The sequence below is a fragment of the Mus caroli genome, chromosome 17, assembly GCF_900094665.2.
Source record: "Mus caroli chromosome 17, CAROLI_EIJ_v1.1, whole genome shotgun sequence".
Lineage (NCBI taxonomy): Eukaryota > Metazoa > Chordata > Mammalia > Rodentia > Muridae > Mus > Mus caroli.
Window position 1 is genome coordinate 325,421 of NC_034586.1, and position 20,388 is coordinate 345,808.

The 20,388-nt window shown below is 44.8% G+C and overlaps 1 protein-coding gene across 3 annotated transcripts in view; it reads left to right on the plus strand.

Annotated features, from left to right (window-relative positions):
• Tiam2 (T cell lymphoma invasion and metastasis 2) overlaps positions 1-20,388 on the plus strand; it is a 191,810-nt gene that overhangs the window by 89,567 nt on the left and 81,855 nt on the right. For all 3 annotated transcript variants that reach the window (XM_021186122.1, XM_029471057.1, XM_021186121.1), the window contains exons 4-6: positions 3,495-3,930; positions 10,393-10,565; positions 12,103-12,327. In XM_021186122.1, coding sequence (XP_021041781.1) covers positions 3,495-3,930; positions 10,393-10,565; positions 12,103-12,327 — 834 coding nt within the window. The remainder of the gene's footprint in view (positions 1-3,494; positions 3,931-10,392; positions 10,566-12,102; positions 12,328-20,388) is intronic.

Below are 20,388 nucleotides of genomic sequence, written 5' to 3' on the forward strand. Positions count from 1 at the left end.
ACACACACACACACACACACACACACACACACACACACACACACACACAGAGGCAATCCCTGCTTAGGAGGAGTCTGATAATATGCTCTCACAAGGCACTGAGGCAGTAGCTAGTATCCCTCACCCACGTAAACGTGTGTATACCACTAGACAACAATGAGATGACTCAAAGGGTTTGCTTGATTGATAGGCATTTGTTTTGACTTTAAAAGATGACATAAAAAAGAACAGCACCTGCAATGCAGACCTTTAAGCCTACTCTCATGTGTGTAAACCTAAAACCAGGCAGATGAAAAAGCATACGATACTGGGAAACAGAGAAACATGAACTAGAGAAAACACCACATATTAATTTCAGTTTATTTCCCTATTTATGATTTGTGTTCATCATAGTCATCAGGTAGCTGGGGTCTGAGGTATTCTATGGGACCCTCGGCTGACAGAACAGCTGTTGTGAACAACATTATAAGCTCCTGCAGTCGACAGAAAAGAAACTTAGGTCTAGGCTTTGAAAGCTTCCTCTCAGAACTGACTTCTGCTTCTTTTCCCCAAGTACAGCAAAGGCCAGGCCTGACTTCAAGGAGGGGCGGCTGGGGGGATGATCCTACCACGTGCATGAAATGTTCCGTGGTGTCACTGAGGGCTGCTGTGGTTTGTTACAGAGTATTTAGGACAGAAAGACTCCGTTTCTAGCCCGCTTTGATTCTAAATTCTCACTTCTCTTCTAAAGTGACATTGTCTCAGAGACCAGCCATCTTTTCTGGGTAAGAGGAGGGGAGCATGAGCAAGCACCTTTTCCAACGCGTGAGGAGATGGGGGCTCCTTTAAGGAGTTAGGCATCAGCTTTTTTTTTCAGCTTTATTGGGTCATAAGCAGAGATTGAATATATTCAGTGTGTATAGCCTGATGCCTTGACATACGAATACAGTGAGAATGACACCATAAGCAATCTAGTTAACACCATCACCACTAAGCATAGTGATCAGGTTGGCTCTATTTTATTGGGAGACTGTTCACAGTCTACTGCCTTCCTGTATTTCATATGTGTAAAGGAACATCAGCCGCAGTCATTATGCTGTACACGAGGTCCCTCGAACCAGCTTGGCAGCTGTAACAAAGCTCCTCCATACCTGTTTAGACCCATCTCTCATTTCCCCAGCTGCTATGCCGCCTTTGTGTCTCACTATTTTGGCTTCTGGAGTCAGCGAGATGGGTCACTCACCTTCTCTGCATAGTGATGTAACTCTCATCCCCTCTCTACTTTGGTTATTAAGGGCCCTGGTCATCAAGTTTCAGCAGCTACTGCCTATGGGGGTGATGGAGTAGGAATGGCAGTCACAGGCTCGTGCACACACATGATCAGCTCTTCCGTCTTATACCCATAGAACAGTTATTAGGAATTGTGTCTGGACTTGTTTAAAGACATTTTAGTTTTTCCAAAAAAAAAAAAATTTCTTCTTAGGCTGAGATTCTATCATTGGCAGTTGGGACTCTAGATGCAAATCTTTTGGTACCGACTACAGCCCAGGGAAATTCATGCGCACACGTAAGAATTAGGGGTAGATACCCACATGTGCGATCTGCTCATCTCTCAAGAGGACAGGCTTGCTTTGCTTTGGCTGGATGTTTAATAGCCTTGCCATACGAAGTGTCTCTCTTAGGAGAATCGGTGACAACAGTGTTCCTTGGTCACATGTAACTTGAGCCTGTCTCTCTGCCAGAGATTTGCTGGGTTTGAAACACCCTATTAAGGTTCTTGCAAGAAAACAGATTCTCCCAGTGTTTGGGGCCAGTGAGTCAGAGAGCCACAGTCATAGCTACAGTGGCATTAATACTGCTAAGTGGGTAGCATTCCTTCATGTCCTGGGGTTTATGAAAGTCTCACCAAAGTTACAGTTAAGAGAAGTATTCTGAATTTCCCGAGTGACTCATGGCAGCTGTTTGCTTCACTCTTTGAAGCAGAGGTGTCAGTGTATAAATAAGAATGACCACAGAACAGAGTGTAAGCCCACTCCTGGAAGATGCTATCATCATTAATAAGAGCAGTTTCTGTTCTGAGCTCTGTTTTGAGCTCCTGGGTGTTGAAAAACACTCTTTAGTTGCCTGGTGACCATTTTCCTATAAAATGACCGCTAGTAACTATGATCTGATTTTTTAAAAATGAAATTTCCAAAGTAAAACATCTCCATAAGGTGGAGTGTTCAATATAAAGCCCTGCCTCAATGGCTCCTGACCCAGTTTCTCCTCGCTTTAATTTTGATGACCTACCAACAGCTGATGATAGTTGACTGTTCTTCACCTTTCTCTTGCATCTCTTTTAATCCAAGCTAGGTATTTGGGATGCTAGAACTTTTTGCACTGATAGTAAATGCACTGCTCTTAGTTATTATATTATTTAGTTTTGAGGTAGGATCTTGCTTTGTAGCCCAGGCTGTCCCAGAACTCACTAGGAAGAGTTAGCCTAGACTCATGTTATTCCTCCTGCCTCAGCCTCCCAAAATGCTGGGTTACAAGTGGAAGCCACCATTGCCAGCAGTGACTACTCTACCCGTCAGCTGCTGTCCACAGAAGGCATCTGGGCGATTGTCTTGTGTTTGCTGCTTGGCTCTGTAACCTGATGGCTGCATGCTCTGTGTCCCTAGGTTTATCAGGAGGCATCAGTTATGAGGTAGCAGTAGAGCTTGTTCAGAGTGTCTTGTGTTTGACTTTGTATTGTAGCCAATATTGAAGTTGCAAACCACTTCTTAGGTGTCCCTTGGTGTCTAGAATAAAACAGGTACTCAGGTAAAAGGATATAAACAAAAGAGGTTGCATTTCTCATAAGATAAATTCCAAAATTAAATAAAAATAAATCTTATAAAACAAAAGCCAACCTATAGTTCATAGGCAGTGCCACTAGTGGGTTATGAATCCGTGGAGCTTGGATTTTACTGTATGAAGTGGGAAATTAGGATGGTGGAGATCACTATGTATAGAAGTCTAAGCCTGGGCAGTTGTCCAAAAGACCTCATTTGAGTTAGAAAGAGGAAGGTCTATAGAGCTCAGTCTAAGAGTGCCAAATCCCAGCTTCCTCACCCCCAAAATGGCTATTTTCTAAGTCAATGATTTCCCATCATTTAGGAGAAAAAAATGAATGATGATGTGATCATAAATTCTTTTGAGAAAAAAATCAATTCATAGCTAGTATTCTAGCTGTGTTATTTAAAACTCCACACTAGTGGTTTAAATATAAAAGCTAATTGATTTGGTGTTAAAACTCAAGCTGTGTTTGGACAGACAGTTGCCTTTTATTTACCTCTTCATATTTAATCCTACTGGTTGGTATATGTGAGTACTCTTTCTAGAATTCTTTCTCTTTTGGAGATGTGACAATCCAAGTGGCTACAAGGCTCTTTGCAACACCATGTTAAATTGAGACTCCTTTACAGAGGGAAGTTGCTGTGCGGTACCGCAGGCCTTGATGATGACTGGCTGGTAATTTGTGTTGTGTACAGGAACCCAGGTCCATGGAGGGCAGTGAGTATTTTGATAGCCACTCAGATGGACTGAACGCAGAAGGACAGGTGCCCGCGCAGACATCTTCCTTACTGTGGTCAGGGGGCTCTGCTCAGACCCTGCCTCACAGAAGCGAATCCACTCACACTATCAGCGTCGATCCCCTCCGACAGAATATCTACGAGAATTTCATGCGAGAGCTCGAAATGAGCAGGAGCAACACAGAACACGTGGAAACGTCCACAGAGACCATGGAGTCCAGCAGCGAGTCTGTCAGCTCACTGGAGCAGCTGGATCTGCTCTTTGAGAAGGAGCAGGGAGTGGTCCGGAAAGCCGGGTGGCTCTTCTTCAAACCCCTTGTCACCTTGCAGAAGGAGAGGAAACTGGAGCTGGTGGCCCGGAGGAAGTGGAAACAATACTGGGTGACCCTGAAAGGTACGTGGTGGGTCATGCTAGCAGGAGGCTTGTCCTTCCTCCAGCTGTCCTTTCACCTGGAAGTGCTGGTGGGGTCAGCATGGATGAGTAAGTATTGCGTGTCTAAACATGTGTATACAAATGCACACAGACTCCAGAGGACAGCCTCAGGTGTCATTCTCTAGGTACCATCTGCCTTACAGACAGATTTAGTCTGTCACTGGCTGAGAATTCTCCAATGTGATTAAACCAACTGACCACTGAGTCCCAACATCCTCCTGTCTCCACCTTCCCAGTCCTGGGATTATAAAGACTATTACTATGCCTAAGTATTTTTTGTTTGTTTTAATGTGGATTCTGCAGGAAAGGGATCCCCCAGCCAAATAGGGATCAAAGGCTTATGCTTGCAAGGTAAGAACTTTATGAATTGAGCCACTTTCCCAGCCACCTTGAAAGATTGGGATCTATTGTCTCACAGGTCTACTGAAAATCTTAACAAGTCTGTTTAATAGTTAACCATTTATATGTGTTATTAAGTCTAAGAAATAATACCTTTTAAGTTAAAGGGTTTTCTATGTATATTTCTCTGCCATTCTCTGATACTTTGGGTATATCTAGAATTAAAACAAACCCTAAATAACTGCCCCAATATACTTCATTTAATTGTATTTTCCATTCTGTACATGCTCAGAATTCAAAAGCAGTGCCCTTCCTAGACAGAACATTCTAGAACATTCTAGAAGACTAGACTTGCACCGCCCCTTTTATTAACTCCGGAAGTCTAATTATTACCACACTGTACTGTTGCTGCTTTATTCACTTGGTTGATGTTGGGGGTTGGACCTGGGGCATTGGACATGCTAAACATATACTGAGAGACCTTGCTATACTCTCAGTGTGACCTCACTCTGTCTTTATAATCTAATAGCCCCCCTTCCCCGTGTTCCTTTCTCGGACCAGAAATAGGAATTTGTCTTGCTAAGGTAAGAATTCCTCGCACAAGCACTGCTCATTAACAGTGGTGATTGCTCTGCTCACTGTGGGTGTTCAGGCTGGAAGAATGCCATCTTGTGAGGCAGCGAGATGCCTCTTCTGTGAGCACAGCCCTGATCTATGCAGGTGCAGACAGAAGGGGCAGACAGCCTCAGTCTCTGCAAAGGCTGCCTATGATTGTCCGAGGCACTGAACAGGATGTCTCAGAAGTCACAATCATATATTCCCACTTGTTCTTCCATCAGGGAAGGGAGCAGAAAAGCTAGTCAGACATGTTTGAAGTCGGTGTGACGTGCCGATTGTGCCTCCCTCACTTGCCTTCCCCCTGCTTGGCTTTCCTTGGCTCTCTGGTAATTTCTGAATTCCTTCCCCAGCCTTGATGAGTAGGTGTCACTTCTTTTTGTTGTTGTTGTTTTGTTTTGTTTTAATGACAATTAATTTATTGATGAATTGAGGAATACAACTTTAATGGGACAATAAGGCACAACTGTGGATAAAAACAGTTTGCTATACACAGCCAAGAGGGTGTAATCTTAGAAAGTTTAAATATTTAAATTGAGAAGCTTCTCAATACTTCTCAAACAGATCAGTATCAGACAATTATTCCCTTTATACAGTTCTTATATCTCATCATTTGATCACAAAGTCTAACAGATATTTCGTAAAGAATCCCCAGTTCATGTAGCCCCAGCCATCTATCCCAGCCACTCCCCTGTTGCTCACCTTTACCCATCCTCTTTGCAGTGTTTTTGTTTGTTTGGGTTAATAGTAATTTATTTAGTAAAGAATTGTTACACATCTTGGATAGCCTTCCAAAGCAATGAAGCAAGCAAGCAAGGAAGCAACATCAGAGAAAGCCAGCCAAGAGCAGATTCACAGGGACACAGGACAGAAGCAGCCTGATTCAGTGAAATCTAAATCAAGCTGACATTGGCAGAGAAGTTGAGCTGGGTCACTCAAAGACCTCTGATGTCACCTCAGTTGGTGCCACCAATCCTTGGCCCCATGCTTCTATGGGATCTGCGTAGTATACACAGGGAGCTAGGAAGGTCACGCCATCAGGAAGCTCATGAGACAATACACTCAAGGCCTGGACCAGGATTATGAACTGACTACACATCTTCCAGCATTAAAATTTTAGGCGTCACTTCTTAACCGCCAGCATGTCCTCCAGTAAGTTTCCCCAGTGGATGGTTTGTGCTGTGTGTAAGCCCCCAGCACCCAGTAGCTTCTCATAATGGGTTAGGATCCTTATGGCTCATGATTGGCTGAGGAAATCATAGAACTGACCCAGTTGTTAATGTCCCAGGGAATCCGGCTCTTATGCATGAGTGAGGAGATTTTTAAAAAGTTGGAATAGGGGATCATACCCCAGTAAAAAGTTTGAAGAGATAAGAAAATAAAGCCTTAGCTGCCTCTAGATGGGTTATGAAATGGTGTGGAAACATTCTGTAAGTGGAAAAAGTTTAAGGGTTTGATTTGTAGGCCATGGGGAATATGTTTCCAGGGTGACAGAGTGGAAGTAAAAGTAAACATGACTTCAAAGATGGCAGTCCCCTCCTGGTGCCCTGTGACAGACTTCCCAGGGAAATAAAACAGGTCTATAGTTCCAGGCACAAAATCCCTCCTGTGGAGCAGACATCCAATTCAATCCACAGCCTTGGCTACCTGCCATAGCCTTCATGTCTCCACTACTGCCCTCTGGGAATTCCCTGTGTTAAGGTCAACTTTCTTGGCTTCAAGGCTGTAAATTATAATGTTGGAACTAATGTATTTGGGCTAATCTCATTTGAAAACAAAGAGAAGTGTATGCCCATACACATTGAAGTACCATTTGGAAATTATTCTTGAAACAATCATGTGGATATTTTGGAAATGATTTTCTGTAGATAGAGATTATGGCTGAACCATTTTATGACCTGCTGTTGCTGATGTATACAGTGCTAAGCAGACAAATATTCGAGTTTAGAAGATAGAACATTTAACAGGACCCATCTGCCTTTTCCAATGGGTAGATTCTCATGTAGTTCCCAGGGACACCCTAGGCTGAAGAGTTGTCAAGGTTACTACCGTGTTTGTCGAAAGGCACAGCATTCTGTGTGGTGTCAGGATAAGAGCTCATCAGAATTGGTTTTGGATGCTATGAACTCTGCCCCAAGTTAGGCCCCCCACAGGGAGTGGAGGGACAGTGTGAATGAGGCTCTCAAAGAGCAGGTGAATTTGAAGGGAAGCCTATATTAATTGCTTGTTTTCCACTGTGGGATTTCTATTATTTCCTATTTTGTTCTTATTCTTCCACTGCAGGTCAGGTAGATTCTCCTTTGTGTTACTATGGCCAGAGGAATGTCTACTTAATCCCACTAGGAGCTGCTAGGCATGGGCTAGGGCTGATGTCTGCCCACCGCAAGGGTGGGTTGAATGAAGAAGGTTTCTTGGTCATGAGTTGGTTCCTTTCTGTCAATGCCAGGGCCATCTTCAAGGTACAGAACCTCTTTTGGTTACAAATCAGTACAACCAGGGGTAAGGTTGACTCCTGTACCAGCCTATGATGCTGTGCTTTGGACAGTTTTAAATTGGAATGTCCCCATGGCACATTTCTGGGATTGAGATGTTTGGTGACCTCTTTTGATCTTTGCTCCAGTTTTGGATTCATTTTCTTTAGATAAGTTAATTCAAATCATGGCTGCTGGAATACAACATCAGGTAAACTGGAAAGGAAACATGAACCCAAGGGAAGAATTTGGTCTTAGGTGCAGCTGGTGTGTGGCTCTGTCACCTTTATTCTGAGCCTCAGATCATGGTGTTTTGCTTATATAAAGACAGATGGGTCTTTCTCAAAGGAAAAGGGCTGGGTTTGTTTTCATGGTCATCCTTGTCTGGGAAGAGAGGCGGGTTTAGACTGGCAACTGGCTATAAACCTCTTCTGTCTCCTCTTGCCTTTGGTATTTGATTATGTCCACCTTCCTAGTTTGGACAAAGCTTTATTTGTGTTGAGGAGAGAGACTGCTCCTCGTTCTCGAGATGTTGAAATGCTATGACAGGGATGGAACACCCGTTCAGGAGGCTGCACTTGGGCAGACCTCTTTCCCCTGGCCCTCTGCTACATTGCTGGTTCATGTCAAGGTTTAAGGAAGCAGTGAATGTGGCAAGAGGAACACACTATGAATGTGTGCATGCACATGTGAGATCATGTGTGAGTGGAGATAGACTAGGTAGGCCTGGCACATGCTAGGCAACCACACACTCAACCTATAATATCATCGCTAAAACATCTGAACTTCAATGAGATGTGAGAACACAGTGTTGGACCCTTCTCACTCTGCGCTGGGGAAGATAGGCTGGGGGCTCCCCACTGTTGATGGGAAGAGCATGCATCACAGGTACCTTGTCATTAATATGTGTCAGTGCTTGGTGTGTAAAATAATGCTTGAACTATTTCACTGGGGCTAGGGAGATGGCTCAGTCAGTAAAACCTTGCTAAATAAGCACTAGGACCTGTATTTGATCCTTAAAACTCATATTTTATAAAATGGATGCAGTAGTATATGCTTGTAATCCCAGTGTAGTATAGTGAATATAGTGTAGGTATAGTATAGTGAATATAGTGTAGGTGTAGTAGAGTGAATATAGTGTAGGTGTAGTAGAGTGAATATAGTGTAGGTGTAGTAGAGTATAATGTTTAGTGTAGTGTAGTGAGAATTTTGATTTCTTTAAAAAAAAACCCAGTGATGTTATATGAACATGTTTTTGTTTTAATCCCAGGTGTGGGGTATGGGGCTACTTCAGATTGTCCACAGGAGCAGACTATTTGCCTTGTGTGTGCTCTGGGAAGGGCATGATCTTTGTAAGCTACAGGTGGTTTAATTCTGAGAACTCTTGAGCAGGTATAGATGGAAGAGGCCCAAGAGGTCCAGCGGTGGCTGCTCCCCATTACTGCCCCATGGCTGCATATATTATTACTGGTTTGCTGGACTGATGGATATCCTGACGACAAAGATTGGATTTGCCTCAAGGAACTACATCCCTAACCAGCAGGAATTTGTTGGCTGAAAGAAGTCTTCTCTTCTAACCTTCTTTGTCTCCTACCTAGTGTTGGGGGTTTGGAAGGGATGAAGTTGGAATAAGGGCTGAAAGGTGGTAGAAATATCAGAACCCAATAAAATAGATAAAAAGATTAGCCAGCACTCCAGACTAGCCAAAGAAATGAAGTAAAAACCCGAGGAGGCCTGACTCAATGAGCAGGGTGGATAGTGCCTTAAGAAAAGATGCAAAGTTGACCTCTGACCTTCCCATGCAAGTGCTCATGTATGAATGGGTGAAGTTGACCTCTGACCTTCCCATGAAAGTGCTCATATATGAATGGGTGAAGGTTTGAGGTAGTCTTATGCTAGAAAACATATTCCTGTGCTTTTTAGTGTAAATATAAGAGTGAGGCTGAATCTTTGGCCTTTAAGTCTTGATTAGCTTATTAAGGAAAAGAAAACATTGAAATCACAGGTAGTGACTGACACTTAAAGAGTAGTGCTTACAATCGAATCAGTTCGTTTTCTAGCTTGTGAGACATGTGAGGCTGTTTGGTGTATATCTGAGAGGTTAGCTTGATATTTTCTTTTTTTTTTTTTTTAAGATTTATTTTATTTATTTATTATATGTAAGTACACTGTAGCTGTCTTCAGACGCACCAGAAGAGGGCATCAGATCTCATTACGGGTGGTTGTGAGCCACCATGTGGTTGCTGGGATTTGAACTTCGGACCTTTGGAAGAGCAGTCGGGTGCTCTTACCCACTGAGCCATCTCACCAGCCCCGATATTTTCTTATAAATGGCCAAGTTCAGTAGCTATTTCCAGTTTCCTGGTTCACAAACTGTGTCGCTAACACACATGGGATTATTTTCAGCCCTCCACATTTAATAAATACATTTGAAATAACATAGACATGGCCTTGAGATTGAGGATGCTGAGGTTCAGGGAGCCAAGTTCAAATCTGGGCCTCTACACATGTGACTCCATCCTCAATTTCTTGTTGGTAGATGGGAGTATGTCACTTTGACGACTTTGTAGGACAGCTGTGTGGACAGAGTACCTGGGGAGTCAGGTGGAGGTACATGGAATTGTTATTATTTTTTTCTGAGACAGGGTTTCTCTGTGTAGCCCTGGCTGTCCTAGAACTCACTTTGTAGACCAGGCTTGCCTTCAACTCAGAAATCCACCTGCCTCTGCCTCCTGAGTGCTGGGATTAAAGGCGTGCGCCACCACGCCTGGCCTGAATTGTTATTAATCAGTGAAACCATGCTGAGCACATCGTCTAGGTTTGGTTCTGCTCCCGAGATTTTAACTAGGCATGCTGGACATGCCAGGGTTTCCTTGTTTAAACACTGCCTCTTGCGGGTGTCCGGGGATATTTTGGGATTGTGTCATTTACCTGTCACACCTTTTCTATTCTCTCTGGTCGTGTGGAGGAACATCATTCTGCTTTCATCTTTCCTTAGGCTGTACTCTGCTGTTTTATGAGACCTACGGAAAGAATTCCACAGACCAGAATAGTGCCCCACGGTGTGCCCTCTTTGCAGAGGACAGCATTGTGCAGTCTGTTCCAGAGCATCCCAAGAAGGAACACGTGTTCTGCCTCAGTAACTCGTGTGGGGATGTCTACCTATTCCAGGTACCACTGCTGTTCTGCCAATGGAGGGGTGAGGTGATGGTGTGTGAATGATTAAGGTGAGACAGAGCAGAATGGAACAGGAAAACACTGGCATGAATTCAATGGATGCTCCATTAAGCTTTGGGATTAGGGTGTGGTCAGGAGACTAGGGCTGTTCATACTCACCAGTGCAAGGATCATGGTTGTGTCTATAACAGGCATTTGTCTGGTGAAGTCTAAAGCTACTGCCTTTCCTATCCATGCCAGGACAAAGAAAATATTGTGATCCGTGCTCTGCATAACACATGACCTAGAGAGAGGGCAATGTCTGAGAGTTCCAGAACAGAGATCTGTTAAAGAAAGCCCATGGCCAGGGAAGCTTCATCTCTTCCCAGGCATCCCTAGTGAATGTCAAAGGAGCTTCTCAGGCTCACTAGAGCCTCCTGGACAAGTGGGAAAGTGGTGGCTGCCTTTGGATAGCAATACCCAGGATATCTGCCATTAGGATGTCCAGCAATTTGATCGAAATGCCTAGCATAGTGTTGAGTCTGCAAGACTAATTGACTTCTGCTACCGTTGCTCAGCACCTGTGTCTTCTTGGAATACTTAGCCACCTTCTTGACACTTTGGACTTTGAACAAGAAGATTTATAAGGGTGCACAGAAGCCAGGCATGGGGTAACTCACATATGTAATCCTAGCCCTTGGGAGGCTGAGGCAGGAGAATTTCTGTGAGCACTAGGCTACATAGTGAGTTCCAGCATAACCTGATCTATACAGAGAGACTCTATGTTGAAAAACTGTTACCACCACCACCAACCACCAAAAGAGCATATAGGATTGCTTTTTAGCATGAATGTAATGCATATGACATAATGTCACCATGGTGAATAGACCCTTGTTTTCTGTCACTAACTGTGGGCTGCTTTTGTTCCTGTCTTTCTGGTTGCAACACTAAAGTTTCCGTCTTACTTTTATTTCTGCAGTGACATACCCAGACAAAAATTAACTGAAAAAAGGTTTCTTTTCTTTAGTTCATGATTCTAGGTCACAGTCCATCACTGTGGGGAAGTGGCAGTACTGGGGGGAGGGGTTGAGATATCATAGTCACAGTCAAGGGCTGGGAAAGAAACAAACGCACACACAGTAATTAGTATTCAGTTCACTGTCTCTACTCTTACAGTCTACGATACAAAGCCAGGGAACGGAGCTCCTCACTCTCAGCCTGGCCTTTTCATATCAATTAAAGAAGTCAAGACTGTCCCCCATAGACATGCCCACATGCCAGACTAATCTACACAAGGCTTCATGGAGAGACTTGTTGGGAGATCCTAGGCTGTACCAAGCTAGCAGTTAGAACTAGCCAGCATAGACTCTTGGAACCTGAGTTGGGTGTTTACATTTGGGAAACTAAACATTTTGTTTGGTTTTGGTTTTGGTTTTGGTTTTGTGTTTGTGAAGAGTCCCCTTGGGTTTGACACATCAAAGCTGGCTCTTCCATTTTGGAGAGAACTTTTCTGTTCAAATAATCTCAGACAATTCCCCTATCCCATGCTTAGGCCACTAGCCAGACAGATCTGGAAAACTGGGTCACAGCCATCCACTCGGCGTGCGCATCCCTCTTTGCAAAGAAGCATGGAAAGGAGGACACGGTGCGACTGCTAAAGAGCCAGACCAGAAGCCTGCTTCAGAAGATAGACATGGATAGCAAGATGAAGAAGATGGCGGAGTTGCAGCTGTCTGTGGTGAGCGACCCAAAGAACAGGAAGGCCATCGAGAATCAGGTACCATTGATTGTGTGTCGCCCAATAGGCACCTACATACACTCTCATGTAAATCAGTTTCTCCCTTCTCAGTTCTTCTTCATTACTTATATTCTCCAATCTGCTCATACTGATATTTCTAAGAGATGTGTGTTCTTACCTGAACACACAGAAATAACTATGATAGGAATTTTATTTCTAAGAAGTATATAATCTACTTAGAAAGCAAGCCTGGTAAACATGATACTAAAGAACCTTCTAGAATGGGCTAGATTAGGTGGGTGTAGCCTTCAAATGCTGTGAGAAGCCATGGGGTTGAGGTTGGACTGGGAATTGGAGGAATGGTGAGGTTGAGTTCCTGGAAGAAGGTGGCCTGAAGACATTGTTGACTTATGCATTGTTGAGTTTTCAGGTAGGGAGGAGGGAAGGGGCCATTTGGCTTAAGGTAGAAGTACTAAGAGAGGTGGCTTGGGGCTCCTGTGCATACTAGCATTGAAGTGCCAAATTATATGCATGAAAAGTACTTGTTACTTAGCTGGGCTTGGGGCTGGTGCAACATATCAAACTCCATAAACAAACAAAGTGGTTTATGAACAATAGAAAGTTATTGTCTATGCATCTGGAATCTGAAAGTCCTTCATCAAGTCATGGGCAGATTCCATATTAGATGGGGCCAGCTTCTTTGGATATAGATCGTGTTGTCTTGCTGACTGTCTGATATGGTGGAAGAAGTGAAGGAAATCTCTGAGTCTCTTTAGAAGGACACTGATCTTACTCATGAGTGCTCTGCCACATGACCTACTTATCTCCCAGAAGGCACCACTCCCCAGTTCTTAGGAATCAGGACTCTGGCTGGAGATTTGGGGGAGACACACAATTCAGGCCATTTCGATCTTGACGATAAGACTTGGGGGGGGGCTTATTTTATCCTCTGGTTGTGAGTTAGATTTGTAATGCCCCCACCTGTATTGAAGGCTAGATCTCCTTTCAGCAGTGTCCACACGAGGGACCTTACACCACAAGAACATTGACATCATGGATGGGTTAAATAGTAAAAGCACTGGGAGCTAGGCGCTAGTTGGGGAATGTGATAAATGAGGGCCAGCCCTGAAAGGGTTTATTCTGTCTGTCTGTCTGTCCCTTTCCCTCTTGCTCTTCCTCTCCCACTCCCTCCCCCTCACCTCTGCTTCTCAACCACCACGAGGTGAATGTCTTTGCTCTGCCTTCTGCAGCCCCCCATGCCCTGCCTCTCCATGGGCCCAGATGACACAGCCAGGTGACCATGCACCAAAATCTCAGAATCTGTGAGCCACGTTTTCTTTCCTCCCCTATGTTAATTTTCCCCGGTGTTTTTATCATAGTGATGGAGACCTGACTACATTCTCTGTATTGAAGGTAGGAGGTGAAGGATGGCCTAACTAAGGAAAGACGGTGGGCAGGAAATAGTGGGTGTTTAGGTTCAAAGAAAGCTCTGGTAGCAAGTAACATTAAAAAAAAATCTGGGAATTTGTTTTTAAAAAAATGGCAAAATGCAGTTTTCTGTAATTCTATAGAATTTATGCTGCTGAATGGATCTGTTCTTGGAGAAGATGCTTCCCGTATTCAAGGTTCCTGCCAGCACAGCCAGAATAAAAGCAGAGCAAGTAAGGGCATGGGGTTTTGACCAGTGGACAGGTGCACAGCTTGAGGTCTCTCATGTCTCTGTCCTGTTTTTATCTGGAAAGACTTGTGCAGCAGATAAGACAGGGGAGCAGAGCCATTATTCTCATGTAGGAAAGAAAGGGAGTATTTGGCAAAATTGAGAGGGTTCTGGTCCTTCCTCCTCTTCTTCCTCTTCCTCCCCCTCTTCCAACCTCCCCCCCACCGTGTGTGTGTGTCTCATTCTGGGCCTCCTTGTGGCCAGAGAATCCTAAACAAATGCTTTTTTAAACATTTAAATTTGGGCTAGAGAGATGGCTCAGTGGTTAAGTCTGCTCCTCCCATAGAAACTGGTTTAATTCCCAGCTCCCACATGGCAGCTTACAACATCTGTGACTCTAGTTCCAGGGGATCTGATACCCTCATCTGACTTCTGTGGGCACCGTACATGTGTGGCACATAGACATGTAGACATGCAGAAAAAAATTCATATATATAAAGTAAAAAAAAAAAAGATGGCAGAGGTCTTTGGCTGTAAGTGCATTCAACACACACACACACTCACATATACACACTCAGACACACAAACACACACACTCTCACAAACAGTCACATACACCATGACATACAGATACACAGACACACATTCTCACACACATATACACATTCACACACAGAGGCACACACACACTCAGATACATTCTCACTCACATACACACACAGACACACACATATACATACTCTCCTCATATTTTTTTTTTTTTTGCAGTGTCAGTAGTTTGTGAATGGATGTTAGAAGGTGTTTGATCTCTGATGGGCAGGGGTTGCAACTATAACCATTTACACAAATCTGAGAGTCTTAGATGGTCAGGTGGTCCAAAGAATTCTTTTAACAAATCGCGATCAGTGGTGCTGTAGGCCTGTGGTTCCAGGTACTTGGATGGCTAAGGAAGGAAGATTATAAATTTAAGCCAGCCATGCTTACATTGCAAATGTCTAGCCACCCTGGGCAACTTAGCTAGACCCTGTCACAAAGACATGAAGTCATGCTGATGTTGGAGCTTAAGTGTAGAGCATTTGTACTTACATGCAAAGGTGTAGGAGTGTTACCCCTCGAGGCCCATTGCCCACTCTTTGACCGAGTCACAGTAGTCATTTTGAGTATACCTTTCTGATGCTACCAGCTCTTTACTCTTGGTTTTAGCTCATCTCTGCTCCCAGCCCTAATGTCTCCCTGCTTTCTCCCTACGCCTTTACCCCCACCTCACAGCGCCCTTTGGGTTCCTAGGAAGAAACTCTTTTGAGTTAAGCTTCAGAAATTCTGCTTTAATGTCATGTTACCGTGTTGGATTTTTTTTTTTAAGGCCATAATGTAGTCACCTTTCCCCCAAGGGTCCTGCATTGGGTAACAGGAGTTACATTCACTGGGCTCTCTCTTCCCAACTCAACTGTCAGGTAGTTGAAGTGGGAGCCACTTGCTCTCATTTTCTGGACCCAAAGTCCAAGAAAAGCACACGTGTTCTGGGCCTGGATTGACATCCAGACGGCACCTATTATGATTTTCCACCTCAAAGTGCAATCCCAGGTAGATATGTATAGAGGTAGAAATAGAGACAGTTTATTAAGGATGGTAAAAACACTCCCAAGGATGTTGGTGGGTCAGAGAGAGCACTCATCAGGGAGAGGTGTGCCTTTTTGTATTGTTCACACTGTGCCCACCTCCTGTCCTGTCTGAGTATTGTACTCTTCGCAAACCTGCTGTGTCCCTCACACACATTCTCTGGTGTAGGACGTTCTAGTTTTCTGTTAACTGCCTTGATTCGTGTGTTACCCTTGGTATATCTTTCTCCAAGTCTTCCTCTCCTAGGCTTGCGATTGCTTTTAAGTCTCCGACTAGGAACATATTGTGCCAATGCACAGTTATCCACAGGCTTGGACCAAGGAGGCCCCAGCTCCCATGCATCTTTCATGTGTTCTACAAAGCAACCGTCCATTGACAAGTTCCCATTGTAAAGGAGTGCTCTAGCTCACTGTCGTTTGGAGGTCACAGCTAGGCTTGTCCCAGAGACTTCGGAAACTTCCGATCTAGCCACATAATACCAGATCCTACAATGTAGATGACATCATGCAAGATGGATAAAGTCTCTGGAACAGGATCTCTTTGAAGTGGATGGATGGAGAAAATGGTTGTCAACACCCTTTTCCAATTAGAAAGATGCTGTCACGGCAACAATGGCTGTTTCATGCTGCTGTGGAGGTCACACGCTTTGCTTAAAATAAACCTTGCTACAGTCCTGTCCTCTGTCCTCTGGTATATTTCATGGGCAGATGATGCAACGTTCATTTGAGTGTATCCAATACACACCAGACTCCTCTGTGTGTCCGCATGGGGAGTGCCTTTGAAGTCTCGAGGGAGGAAGCATTGTAAATTAAGTCCAGTTAGTACTTTATTTTTCTTTCCGTTTATTAGCTCAAACAAGCAAATGAAGACAAAAGCTTCACCAGCCTTGGGCAGTTCTGGCGTCCTCTTAGATGACTTTGCCACCCCCACCCCAGCCTGCCTCACTGTGGGCCCTTTTCAGGGACCAAGGTTCTGCTCATGAAGAGTGAGCTGGAAAGGGGAGTTAGGTATGCAACCAGGGCTGCTATGGTGTCTGGAGAATGGCCCCCAACCCCAACCCCAACTCCCAGTGGGACCACATCCATCATCCCAGCCTGAGCATCCTTTTAATCTATCTATTTAAAGGTTTAAGATGGTAAAGAAGGATGCATTGTGTTTAGGCACTTAGAAACCATGGTGAGGGGACAGTGTGGATGCAGCCTTTAAAGTGTGACATGCTATGTGGATGGGAAGGGGTGCGGTTTGTGGAGGAGAATGGAAAAGAGTTGTGGGACAAGACTGACAAGGTTGACAGAGGTGTGATGCACAGATATGGGTTTTCTTTAGTGGTCAGTAGGGAGACAGTAGGGAGTGTGTTAGGCATCACAAATCTAGCCTTGTTCAGTGACCTTCTATGCAGTGCTCACTGTAGGCTAGGTGTGTGTGCACAGTGTGTCCTCAGAGTATCCTTCACCTGGAAGCATGACAGGATTAGGCCTGTAGTCAGTCTCTCTCTCTCTTTTTAAAGATTTATTTATTTATTTTATGTATGTAATATATTGTCCCTCAGATCCCATTACAGATGGTTATAAGCTACAATGTGGGTACTGGGAATTGAACTTGGGACCTCTGGAAGAGCAGTCAATACTCAACCACTGAGCCATCTCTCCAGCCTGGGCCTGTGGTCTCAACACAGGCTATAGTTTCATGGTGTGGGGCAAAACAGTGGGAGGAGATTTAATGTCCTGTGTATGCTTGGGAGATCTCTGGAGGAGAGACCATCTGAATTGCTTCTTAGAAATGAGGCTTTAACTAGAAGAGGGGCAGAGAAAGGTGCCCTGTCCAGGGTGACCTATTTTCATACAACCACCAGTGTTCACATGTAACCAACACATCCAGTCCCAAGGTTCCTGGTTTCAAAGGCCTTCGGCATTCCCATGGCATTGAACATGAACTGCTGTCCACTCTGGCCTTCATCCAGAACCTTACCTGGCTGTGTTCTCTTAGACTGCTTCCCGACTCCTTCCTTTCTGGGGACTTCTAGGCAGAGAGGACTCTGCACATGTGTCCCACCTCCTGTCACCTGGTCCACCACTCTGCACATACCATTTCTCGTGAAGGCCTGTGGGCGGCTGCTTCCTCCAAGAGTGCCCCTGACTCTCCTCACACAGGTTTTGCCTAGGATGTCACATGGCTCTAGCTTCTGTCTTTCTCTGTCTGGCTCAGCATGCTGCTTTCTATTTGTCTCTTGTGGCTCCGCTTGCCCCTGCTGCAGAACACAGCTCCTAACGGACCCTATTTCTCACAGCTTTGGTTGTTTTCTGGACATGGTGAGTGATTAGGCATCCATGTGATGTTTTGGGTGCTCAGCTATGGCTCCTTGGGACTTCAGTAAAGGTACACAGTGCTTTGCTTGCTAAGTGTGGGATACATGACTTAGTATGAATGAATGATAAATTCTTGGTTCCCTGGCTCCCATAACATGGGGTTTCCAGTTTGATTTGAAGGAAAATTTACTGGCTGTAAAATGGGTGACTTTTATCTCCATGGAGGCAAAGCAAAGCTAGCTGGCTGCTAGCCTCTAGTCAACTTCAGGGGACCTTTGTCACTGGTTGGGATCTTTAGTGAACATAGGTCTTGGTAGTTGCAAAGCACAGAGTGAGTGTTTTGAAAAGTCACTCCACCAAAAAGGAAAAGGTAAACTGTCTTTTAGGCCAAACCTACAAATGGACAGTTGAATGAGTAAATGAGATAAAATTCTTTCCTCAGAGGGTCGGGTGCTGCAGGAATGCTGCCGTCTTTCTTTGACTGCATCCCGTGCTGTTTTGCGTCATCATGATTTTTATCATTAGGCTTCATCTCCTCCCCCTCCCACCCTTTTACAGCTCTCTAGAGCATCTTGGCACTCATTCATTGAACACTGCTATGTTACCAATAAAGAGGAAACTCATCATTGAGTTTGTGCCGGTGCTGAGACCTGGGAGTTTCCTGTGGGATTTCATCATTAAACATTTCCCTCTGTGTGGGACTGGTGATATGGCTTTAATAGGTTTAGCCTACTGACCTGAGTCTGATCTCTGGTACCCATGTGGAGGTGGAAGAGAAGCAGCTTCCAAAAGTTATCTCTGACCTCCACACACACAGCATAGAACTTATGTACACACACACACACACACACTCACACACACACGCACACACACACACACACACACACGCTCACTCCCTTTTATAATAAAGGGTAATGAAAGTGTCATTAAAGTGCCCCCGTGTATTGTGCCATCCATGTCATTGCTCTGTTGTGTTGTGTGCCCCACTAAAAAGAGTGCTCATTTGTAAAGCAGGCTTCACACACACATACACACACACACACACACGTACACACACTCACACACAGATAACTTATTTTAAATCTTTGCTCTCTGGACTGGGGCAGATACTAGGTAGCTGAAGCTGTCCTTAATTGACTGATCTTGCCTGCACCTTCTCAACATTGGGGGTGCAGGCATGCACCATGATACCCAACTTATGATCCAGTCTCAAGGCTTTGGGAATGTGAGTAAGCAAGTGCTCTACCCACTGAGCTGCAGCCCCAGAACTGAACTACATCTCTAGAACTGAGCTATACCCCCAGAACTGAGCTGCACCCTCAAAGCTGAGCTGCACCCCCAGAACTGAGCTGTACCCCCAGAACTGAGCTATGCCCCAGAATTGAGCTGTGCCCTCAGAACTGAGCTGTACCCCCAAAGCTGAGCTGTACCCCCAGAGCTGAGCTGTACCCTCAAAGCTGAGCTGTACCCCCAGAACTGAGCTGTGCCCCCAGAGCTGAGCTGCACCCTCAAAGCTGAGCTGTACCCCCAGAACTGAGCTGTGCCCCAGAATTGAGCTGTGCCCCAGAACTTGTGGGCACAAGCCATCTCTCCAACCCACTGGAAGCATTTCTAATGCTTGTTTATTCAGAATGGATGACTGACATAGGGGATTTTGTCTGGTTTTCTGTGGATGCTAAATGACACAGCCAATAGGAGACACCATTGGTGTTGACGAAATCTGTCACCCTTGATAGAGTCCAGTGCCTGGTAGTCACTGTAGGCCATGTGGAGGTGGCCGCCAGGGCCTGCGGAATGTCAGCCTCCTGTCTTGCACTGAGCTTTATGTTATCAAATCCTCTGTGCCTCTCACTCTGCCTGTTGATCTGCATGCAAATAGAGGTCACATTTTATATAAACTTATGGTTGTGATGTGTTGAGGAGATAGAAGAGAGGTCCCTAGACAAATACCATCTGATGGCATTTCTTGGCCAGCTCCTGACTCCTTTTTCTTGAAGAAATACACAGAAGCTTCTGTTGTATAAATATCTGTAGCAGCTTTAATTGTTTTCAGGTGTACAGGTGGAGGTTATTCTCCCAGACACTGAATAGCAGCAAATGCTAAATGTCTGTCCTATCTCTGAAGTGCACTTGATTGTCATTGTTTTTTGGAACGCCAGGTTCCTGCCATCACACATGCTGTGTTTGTCTGTGTGCAGTTCATCCAGCAGGGCAGTGGTTCTCAACCTCCCTAATACTGTGGTCCCTTAATACAGTTCCTCACATTGGGGTGACCCCCAACCATAACATTATTTCATTGCTACTTCATAAGTGTCACTTTGTTACTGTTGGGAATTGTAATGTAAATATCTGATATGTGGGAGACTGCATTAGTTAGGGAAGCAGAAACCGGCCTGAGTAGGGCCACAGGCCTCATCCGGCCGGATCAGCGCCGGGGAAGCTAGAGCGCAGGGTTGCCTGACACCCGCCAGCTACCCACGACCCCCACCACAGGATTTTGGGACTGCTGGTGAGTGG